The sequence below is a fragment of the Delphinapterus leucas genome, chromosome 7 (genome assembly GCF_059928025.1).
Source record: "Delphinapterus leucas isolate spDelLeu-1000000601 "Yukka" chromosome 7, BTC_Dleu_Yukka2, whole genome shotgun sequence".
NCBI lineage: Eukaryota > Metazoa > Chordata > Mammalia > Artiodactyla > Monodontidae > Delphinapterus > Delphinapterus leucas.
This window is the reverse complement of record NC_143135.1, coordinates 87,365,758-87,376,549: the sequence shown is the minus strand read 5'-3', so window position 1 is coordinate 87,376,549 and position 10,792 is coordinate 87,365,758. Positions and strand designations below refer to the sequence as shown.

The 10,792-nt window shown below is 37.1% G+C and overlaps 1 protein-coding gene across 1 annotated transcript in view; it reads right to left on the bottom strand.

Moving 5' to 3' along the window:
- Positions 1–1,426: 1,426 nt before the first annotated feature.
- Positions 1,427–10,792, bottom strand: part of FDX1 (ferredoxin 1) — a 35,794-nt gene continuing 26,428 nt past the window's right edge. Inside the window, exons 3-4 of the mRNA XM_022561576.2 lie at positions 7,097–7,226; positions 1,427–2,269 (exon numbers count right to left, since the gene is read on the bottom strand). Coding sequence (XP_022417284.1) covers positions 2,143–2,269; positions 7,097–7,226 — 257 coding nt within the window. The 3' untranslated portion in view covers positions 1,427–2,142. The remainder of the gene's footprint in view (positions 2,270–7,096; positions 7,227–10,792) is intronic.

Sequence of the window (10,792 nt, the reverse complement as noted above, 5' to 3'; positions counted from 1 at the left end):
GATACCAGCATCAACTTGCTAGTCACATGAGGAAATCATAAGCCTTCAGATGATTCCAGCACCTGGCCCTGAAGTCCTCTAGCTTAGGCCACAGACATCGTGAAGCAGAGATAAGCCACCCCTGCTCTGCACTCTCTGAATTCCTGACCCATAGAAACAGAGACAATAAAATTGCAGCAATAGATAACTGAATAACAATTACCTAGAACGCACACACATCAAACATGGATTTTTTTTTTGAAACTGAAAAAATAACTTTTATACAAAACAATTATAGGATATATGCTCCACTTAGTAAGTTTAGTAGGTTTTATTTAAGTAATACAATTAAACTTCATTAATAAGAAGCTCTCTTAATTTGAAATCTGAGACAATTAGACTAAAGTTTAGAGTCTTAAGCTGGATGTCATCATTAAAGTGCTCTGGAAAGGAGAATTTAGGGAATCCATGCAAGAATACGAGGAGAATATGGAAGCTAACTAAGAGGTCAGATTGTTTTGAAGTACTCTAACAGTGGAACACTCCCCACAAAGAAGGCACTCGATGGTTATCAAGTGTCAAATGAACATGAGAAGCCCTGAGTTCTTCCTTAATCACTTTATACATGTTAATTAGTTTAAAAGTATTCTATTTGGCAAATTGGTCAGTTTAGTTGAAGCAAATGATTTGTGCATACATATATTTTATCTTTTCCTAATAAAAGGTGAGCTCCCGGGGCTTCCCTGGTGGTGCAGTGGTTGAGAGTCCGCCTGCCGATGCAGGGGACACGGGATCGTGCCCCGGTCCGGGAAGATCCCACATGCCGCGAAGCGGCTAGGCCCGTGAGCCATGGTCGCTGGGCCTGCACGTCTGGAGCCTGTGCTCCGCAAAGGGAGAGGCCACAACAGTGAGAGGCCCGTGTACCGCAAAAAAAAAAAAAAAAAAAAAAGGTGAGCTCCCTGAGGGCATTCCTGATCATGTTCATCTCTGTACCCCAATGGACATAACACAATGTTGTAGGTCCAACACCATACTTGACAAATATTTGTGCAAATGCTCAAAGTGCACAGATGTACCTGAAGCTAACTCAACTTTATAATTCACTTTTAACTAGTTTTTTCTGCCCTTTCCCACCATTAGTCCAAACTAATGTTTTATTATACTTCCAAGAGCACACTTTGTACCCCTTTATTATCATTTACTGTGTATTCACAGTAAAGATAAAGTACAAAGGTCTGCCATGCACAGACAGTGATCTGAGGTGTTCGAGCCCACCCTCCTCCAGGACCATGCCCATCGTGCTCAGTGCACACTGTGAGGCTCTGTCCTCGCCAAGGGGATGGCAGCCCACTCGCTTCCTTCTGCGGCTCAGGACAGAGAAAACCTAATCCATAAGATGTCCATTCTGTCACAGGCATTATTTTTAAAAGATTACAAAGACAGGCCATTCTGATTAGGATAAAAAAATAAAGACATGTAATTTTTAGTTTATTTCTCCAGTTCAGTCAGAACTGACACCAAACATCTTTGACAGCACTCCATTACCTGTGCTCAGTCGTTGCTCAGCACATTACCTGTGCTTTCACTGAATCAAAATTTTGGAATAATGATTTATAAGGTCATACCTATCTTTGAAATTAATCAGCTTACTGAGCAATTAAATACACATCCATACACATTCACATTTAACTACAGCTATGATATTCTTAATTTCTCCACTTTCGATCTCAACACATAACTTGTAATAACAAGATACAGTTCTAGTACTGACCTTCTAATTTGTTGTATGGCCCTAGACAAGCCATTTTACATCTCTGCCTCCACCACGTCTAACAGAGATAATGATACCTTTTTTAACCTATTTTATAGGTAAGTAGGCATAAGATTTATGTGAAAACATTTTGCTAATGTTGCTAATCAAACACAGGTAAAATATATAAGGTTTTATCATATTAACTACTTTCTAATATTTGATTTGTTTTTATAATTTAATCAAAATAAAGATGACATTCTTTCAGAACTACAAAATTCAGCAGTTACACAAGGTGAATTAAAGTAATAAATCTAGTCATAATAATAAATGCATTCATCCATGTTCTCATTTAATTACATTAAGAAATAATAATTATAAAAATAGGTAAAATGTTGTGAAAATATTCCTATTTATTCTCGCTTAGAGGAGTTCATGCCCATATCAATGGACTCTCTGGCATCAGACACAGCATCAGGTACTCGAACAGTCATATTGTCCATAGCCTTTGTCAAACAGATTTGGCAGCCCAACCGCGATCTGTAGAAAAAAGGGGGGAGGTATGATTTAGTATTAAGTATATATTATTCACAAAGCAATGCAGTTACCAGGACCTTTTCTTACCCAAAGCATAGGGATTTATTTACCTTTTAAATTTCCATTAAGTAGAAAAAGATACATCCAACCCTTTCAACTAGAGGATAACAGAATGTAAATATGAAAAACAAAAAGTGTGATACGCCAAAGCTTCATTTTAATGTTTCTACTAATTGTTTCACTGGAACTACTGCTTTTTTGGTGACAGGACTGACAAGCAATGAAATGATGAGAAGGCACAACAGTGGAGGAGAGAACTGAGGTTTTAGCAATGCCAAGAGAATGACTAATCAATTCCCAGATAATTAAAACCATACAGTCTATGAAAGAAAGCTACACTTTTTAAAGCCTTTAAAACAAGAAATTTGGAATAAACACATAGATGTAAGTCATCAATTATCAGATGCATATTTTTCCCACAATTTTAACATCTCTGAAACCAAATGCATCTTAAAATCAATGCCATCTTACAATCACAGCTATACTGTGAGGTGGCAGTCACATCAGAGGTGTCTCTTCAAATTGAGTTATGGGAAGTATGTTAATATTATGTGTTGAATTTCATTACCATTCAAAATAAGTCCAAAAAGATTACAAAACAAAAATTAACAATACAGAGACCCAGCATAAATTGATATTAGGAAAGTAAATATTTGTCATTAGAAGAATAACTGTAATTCCATTTTCTTATATTTTTTTCAGTATTGTGACCAATTTTATTTATATTTTCCTTTTAAAACAGTGATGTACAAATCTGTCTAAATAGCTCTAAATCTAAGTATAAATAGCTCTTTCAATATGCATAAAACGTTAAGTGATAAGATCATTTTACACCATATTTTAATCAGCAGAGCTTTTTCCTTCTTAATGGCACATAAAAATAAATATTATATTAGTCTTATAATCAAACTGCCTTCAATTTGATGGAATGTGGTATGTAGGTCTTGGTTTTGTCAACATATTCGTCAAGCACCTGCTAAGCATCAAAAGGCACAGAACTAAATGTCAGTGGGTTTGTAAAAGAACAGCAACTCACTTCAATCCTTACTGAACACCTCTTACATGCTGGGTGCCAGGGATGCAGGGGTTAGAGCCAAACAGACCAGTGGTACAGAATCCAGCACTGAACATGATGTGTTCACAAGCAACTTTCTTAACCATGCCAAATATTAGTTTCCCAACCTCATCCTAAACATGGATAATAAGTGGGCTCCTCACAGGACTGCCATGAGGATTAGTTGCTAATATCAGTATTAAGGCATGATTTCAATCAAATAGAAGAGCTGAGACACATTTGCAGATAATTAACATGTGAGACTGTGACAAATGCCACAGAGAGAGAAAGCTGAAAGGGCTGAGGAGAAAGCACTGACTTCTGACGGGGGAGATGGTGTTTCTAATGGGCTTTGAAGGCTGGCTAGAACTTAAGAGGAGAAAGGCATTTGAGGCAAAGCTAATAGGGATTCAAGGCATGTTTGAGGCAATATGGGTTTTTGGCCTGGCTGCTGTGCAGGCCAGACGAGGACAGGGGAGTGATGGGCTAGAAAGGTGGCCAAGCCATAGACAGCTCTGAACACCAGTGAAGGGGTTCAGGTTTTTACTGGTGGGCAATGAGGGACCACTGGGAGGTTTCTGAGTAAGGAGTAAGTACTACTGCCATGGGAAATATTGATTGCAGATAGAAAAAAATCCCCTTTTACCAATAATTCCTATTTGTTGAATAGAAACAGCCCTGACAATACTCAATTATGCATTAAGCTCTGTCTGCAAGAGAAAAAATAAGGCAAGCCAATTTAGACAAATTCATTAGGACTGTGGTGAGCCCTAGAGAGACTGTTGGTTACTCTTGGTATCCATACAAAGATGAGTAGGGTAATGCTAGCCTTCAAGGAACTTTTAGTAAGGGGAACAGGACAGAAAGAGCTACCAGTGATACAGAGCAGAATAAAGTAAGTGTAGTAACAGAAGAACAAGAACTGTGTGGGGGAACACAGGGAGGGGTGGCACCGAAAGCCCTTGCTGGTTCTATAACCCTAGAAGATAAGGCAGTGGCACCGTGGCTGTTCTCACTCCCCTGCTTCCTCCTGGAAGGTCTCTGGCTCTAGGGTCTACCAGTGTAGAAAGTGTCTTACACTTCTACAGAAGGAGACGGACAGCAAGTCTTTCTTGATTTCACTATTAATCCTACAAAATCTCACACCTGTGCAAACCTTGAAGCCATTTTATCCATATACACCCGACAGTGGAAATATACTAGGTGTTACGTTAACTTTACTTCTAAAGTTTGGTTTTCAATGCAGAGAAGAAGCTTCAAATAGTAAAAAACCAAGGGTTTTGGGGTCTAACGTAACTGATTCAAACCAGGACTCTGTCATTCTCTAGCTGTGTGGCCTTGAGCAAATCCACAAGAACTAAGCTTCGTTCTATAAAATGGTGATAATACTGCCTAACTCTGAAGGTTAGAAATAATCTTTGTTAAGTTTGTAGGCATTATAGTAAGTTTCCGGCATTTGAATTAATATTATTATAGTCAGAATGCCAACAACAACCATTTAATGAATGCTTTCTTCACCAGACACTGTTCAAGGAGCTTCACGTACATTTATTAGTTGACACGACACAACAACCCTATGAGGTAGGTACTATTATCCTCATTTTACAAATATGGAAACTGAGGTCTCTGTGTAGATTATCCATGGAAACTGGTAGCAGGGAGCAATGACAACCATCAAAAATAGATTCACAGATAATTCCTGAATCTCTCTACCAACCACTAATTCCAAAAACAGTTGGTGGTGCCTTTTGTGAATCAGGCACTGGAGACACAATGATGAAATAAGACATGGCCCCTGCTCTAATGGGGAAAAGGAGACATGTAACCAGTAAAATAAGTGCCCTATGCACCCGTGTATCAACAAGCCATCATTAAATCAAGGTTAAGTACACCCTAAAGTAAACATTAAAATGATGCTGTTTTATCTTAAAAATTATAGACATTTACATAGCACTTAATTTTAAAAATAAACCTATAGGACTGCCCTGGTGGTCAAGTGGTTAAGACTCCACGCTCCCAATGCAGAGGGCCCGGGTTTGATCCCTGGTCAGGGAACTAGATCCCACATGGATGCCACAACTAAGAATTTGCAAGCCACAACTAAAGATCCCACATGCTGCAACTAAAGATCCCACATGCTACAATGAAGATCCCGTATATGGCAATGAAGATCCCACGTGCCTCAACTAAGACCTGGTGCAGCCAAATAAGTAAGTAAGTAAGTAATTAAATAAAATAAACCTAAGAACTAAAGACTGAGTTTCCTTGTTTCTTTGTTTGGAAGTATATGGAACCCTAGAAATAGAAGTTTACACGCAGTTACTATCTTTGAACAAAATTATTTTCATTCCAAATATGTCAGTGTTTTCTAAATCCTACCTGTGAAAAGCATTATACTCTTTCCCCACAAAGCATTTCTACTAAAATTCTGTGTACTTAAGAATATCAGCTATAAAATGCCATAAAAGCTATTTCCTGCTTTCCATTATCTTGTTCTAAAACTTCTGAATATTATCAAAGTTCTTGGCTAGTTTACATTTACAATAGGTCTCTTGTATCTTCTCACACTCATGTATCTTTCCTAAATGTAGCTCTCCATTTCCTCTCATTTTTTTTTCTTTTCATTCAGAATATTATCTGTTACATGCGCCTACAAATTTCACCTGAATAAAAGGGCAAGCAGTTAGCTATGATTTACCCCTCACATTGAAAGAAACAATTTTCAGAACCAAATTAACACAACATTGAGTGTATTCTGTGTGTTATCCTTTAGGGAAAAAAAAGGAGGTGTTGATAGAGAATGTGGCACCTGAAGATGTGAGGGGAGACAGGCAGATGGCAGCCACAATAAATACCAATGACCTAAAAGCTTTTTGAGGTCATTAGATAAGAGGGTTTATCTTAAGGATCTAATAAAATTGTGGTTACATGATACACATGAAATAAAGCTATTATTATTACTATTATTTCTTATTTTTTTAAACTATTTTTCATTAGGGCCACCAAATTACAGTTAAACACCAAAGCCAACCTTAATTAAATAAACTCTTGTTATCTCGTCCCTTGAAACAGTAAATTAACTACCTATCTTCCCTAACTCAAACCAAAAGACTAGATAATTAAAAAAAAATAAGGTATCACTTGATATCTCTTGCTACTATAAATCTTACCACTTTTAAGAGTAATTCTACTTATTAATAACAAGAATAAGCTCTGATTTACTTTAATGTACAGTTAGAAACAGAAGTATTCATTTTAACATAATTACTATTATATATTAAGTTCTTTTAAAAATTGTATTCTCTCAAGTAGGTAAAATTTTCCATTATAATTTCTTTCAATTATCAAATCTGTCCTTCAAGAATACCATAAAAAGCATTAAATTTAATCCCAACTCATTAAATTGTGATAAATATTAATTCCTGGAATAAAAATAGATGAAAGAAGATTTATTAGGATCTAGAACTTATGCTTCTAATACTTCCAATTATTTTTTTTTTACTTTTGTTAAAAGTTTCATAAGGGTTAAACTGTAGAATACATAAGAGAAATGTCACATATTTGATATTCAAAGTCTGTGACTGTTATCTGTCTACACTGGGAGACCCTATTACATGCATGCATATTACATGTTGCTGGTCAGAGACAGACATGAACTAATAAAACTTTTATCCTCCTATATTATTATTACAACAGAAGTGGTCCAAAAATCTTACCTATCTGTTAGTCCATATGCCAGATCAAGCATGTCATTCTCCTCATCACTGATTGCTTCTAATTTCTCAAATATGTGCTGTTCAAAGATGAGGTGACAGGTGGAGCAAGCCAAGGTTCCCTCACATGCACCTACAAAAGCAACAAACATTGAATATGCTCCCCTCTACATTCAACACAATTCAAAATTGACTTGAATTAATTAAATTAAATAATTTCTAAATTTAAAAATCAGCATTAGCATACATCAATGATAGGACTTTATTCCTGAATAAGAATTAGGGACAACCCCCCCATACCCAACACACACACACACACACACACACACACACACACACACACACACACACACACAGAGTTTGAAATCACTTTCAAATATTATTTTTAAAAGGTATGAACTAGATGCTGTGAGGGGAAACATAAAAATACAAATCCTAATACCAAAGAGCTTACAAGTTAATAAACTCAGATATGCATACATACAAAAATGTATGCATTTTAAACTTATATGGTAATGATTTATATAACAGCTATGCAAGTTACTTACCGTTTCCTGGAGAGCACAACACAATTTATAATGCCTCACAGTATATAAGAGGAACCAGAAAGTAACCAAACTGACATCTAAAGTTAAATATTTTTCCCTCTCAATCTCTCCTTATAATCAGGACAGAATCAAATAAGTCACTTTAAGAGTCACATTGGTGACTCTTAAATGCAGGGGACACGGGTTCGACCCCTGGTGCGGGAAGATCCCACATGCTGTGGAGCAACTAAGTCTGTGTGCCACAACTAAGCCTGAGCTCTAGAGCCCGTGAGCCACAACTACTGAGCCCATGTGCCACAACTACTGAAGCCCGCGCACCTAGAGCCACTGCTCTGCAACAAGAGAAGCCACCGCAATGAGAAGCCCGCACACCGCAATGAAGAGTAGCCCCAGCTCGATGCAACTAGAGAAAGCCCACGTGCAGCAACTAAGACCCAACGCAGCCAAAAATTAATTAATTTTAAAAGAGTTCTTTGTACATTAAAAAAAGAGAGTCACACTGGTTTAAAATAGAGAAGAATATTTCTCCCGTTCCATGTTTTTAAAAGTCACTAACTTAACAGTTATTTATTGAGTGCATATTAACATGCCAAGGACTGTGAAAAGGGAACTGAAAAGTCATCTAGTCCAACTAAACTATGAATCTGCTCTGCAAAATCCTTTTCCCAGGGGTTACCCAGCTTTTGCTTGAAAACTTCCTGACAAAGAAATCCTCACTGCTTAAGCCAGCCAATTTCACACTCGGCTTCTACTGAGCTAAAAGTCTGTCACTCTGTAACTTTCCACCTACTGCTCCAATTCTATCCCATGAAGTCAAATCTGTTTTTTCTCTCTGGCTCTACCGAGGTATAACTGACAAATAAAATTGTAAGATATTTAAAGCATACATCGTGATGATTTGATATACGTATACACTGTGAAAGGACTCCTCTCATTTAGTTAACACATCTGTAACCTCATATATGTACTTATTTATTTTTAGTGAGAACATGTAAGTTCTACTCTCTCAGCAATACAGTGTTATCACTGCAGTCACCATGATTTACATTAGATCCTCAGTCTTTAATCATCTCAGAGCTGAAATTTTGTACCCTTTTACCTATTCAACTCCCTATTTCCCAACCTCCCCCAAGCCTCTGGAAACCACTTTTCTACTCTCTGTTTCTATGAGTTTAGTTAGTGAATCCTTCTAAACAACAGCTGTTCATATATTTGAGAATGTTCTTTCCTCTCCAGGCTGAGCGTAACCAGGCCCTCCAAATTTTTCTTACGTAATGACATAGTTCTCAATCCCTTCCCTCAGTCTGGTTGGGCTTTTCTTAAAATACAGCATCCAGAAGAGGACCTGACAAAACAGAATCATCCAGAATCATGTTCTCATTAAATTCTACCTAAAAAAGTTATTCTGGTTTGTTTCTGAATAATATTTTTTAAAGCCACTATACAACTGTAAAGATTACAGAGTCCTAGGAGTAACTTCAGTTTGATTTAGATTCTTTTGGCCAATAAACACTATATAAAATATTAATAGAACTGCTATCAATAATTAGTGAACTTCTTAATTTTCCTCAGAACGAATTTATCATTTTAAAAAGAGTTGTTCTTTCATAAGTTAAACATTTGTTACTCATATTTTATTTTTTAAAACATCAAGAAAGAAGAGACAGCCTTCCTTAAACATTCATTTTTATTAAATCTCATTCAAAGCAGTAACAAGATAAAGCACAGAGACACCATATAGTGATGTACAGGAGCCATAAGCATGGACTGTAGAGCCAGATTCCCTGGCTTCAATCCCAGCTCCACATTTTACTAATGGCATCACCTTGGGCCACTACACCCTCCTGCCTTAATTTCCTCAATAGTAACTGTACCAACCTCACATAATAGTTGCAAGAATTACATATAAGTGTGTACTTAACATATGTACTTGCAACCGCAACTGACTGGTAGAGAATAAGAACTATTCAAGTGTTGGTAATTATTATGATTTGGAAGTTATAAGAAAGAGTCATTCAACTTTTTTAAACGTAAGAGTAAGAATTAAACCCAAGAAGTTAAATGAATCAACTATGAATTCCTGCCACTCAATAATCTAATTCACCTTATGTGAATATTAAATATATAAACATATATATACATATATTCAGTACATTTATGTAATACACAAATATATACCCACACCAATTGGTTATTTGAACAAGCACTTTCCTTTTCTACTTTTGTATAAATATGAGGCATTTCACAGAAAAAGGTAAATGGATATATTTTACTTAAAAAGAAGTAAGCTTCCTCTGCTTAAAAAAATACAGATAGGTAGGTAGGTAGGAAGAAAGAGAGGGAAGGAGGGAGGGAGGGAGAGAGAGGAAGGAAGGAAGGGAGGGAGAGGGAGGGAGGAAACCCCTGCAGTAAAAGGAGAACTGGTGTAGTACAACCCTGAGGCCATCTGGGCTCTAGATGAATCTGCCATACCGTCTGCTATGTCCTGGGCAAGCCTCTCAAGGGCCTCGGTTTCCTTCTCATCTGTACCATGAGAGACTGAAGCAGATGATATCTAAGGGCCTGTTCTCGCTAACATTTTATGACTCCACAAAGAAGAATTACAGTTCTTAATGGATTTGTTCCCTAGTATTCAATAAATATATACTAACTTTGTTTGCTGTTTTTATCTCATCAATACCCAATCCAGACAAACTCAAAACTAAAATGGCAAATCGCTCTGAAGATACTATGGGACAAAATTCAGGAAATCCAGCATCTTTTGTCTTAAAAAGTACGTAAAACCTCCTTATAAAATATACCAAGCAACTCTCCTAATTTAAAAAGCTTATAACTCCCTTCATATTTTTATTATTAAAAAAAGACAAATCCTGAGAACTGCAAGCCATGTGTAACAGAATATGCAAGAAAAACAAAACTCACAGTCCAGGGTGGGATGCGGTGCTAGGGGCTATAGAGGCAGACAGGGGACCAAGCATGGAGGTCTCTCATGCTCTCCTAAGGAGCTTGAGCTGTCCTATAAGCGCACTCCCTGTTTCCTGACACGGTGGGCAAACTAGCATGCTCGTAGTGGGTGGGTTGACAGAGATGTTTCTGGCCAGGGGTTATGAGCACCTGTCACTTCACTGTCCCTCTCCTGGATCCAGACCCT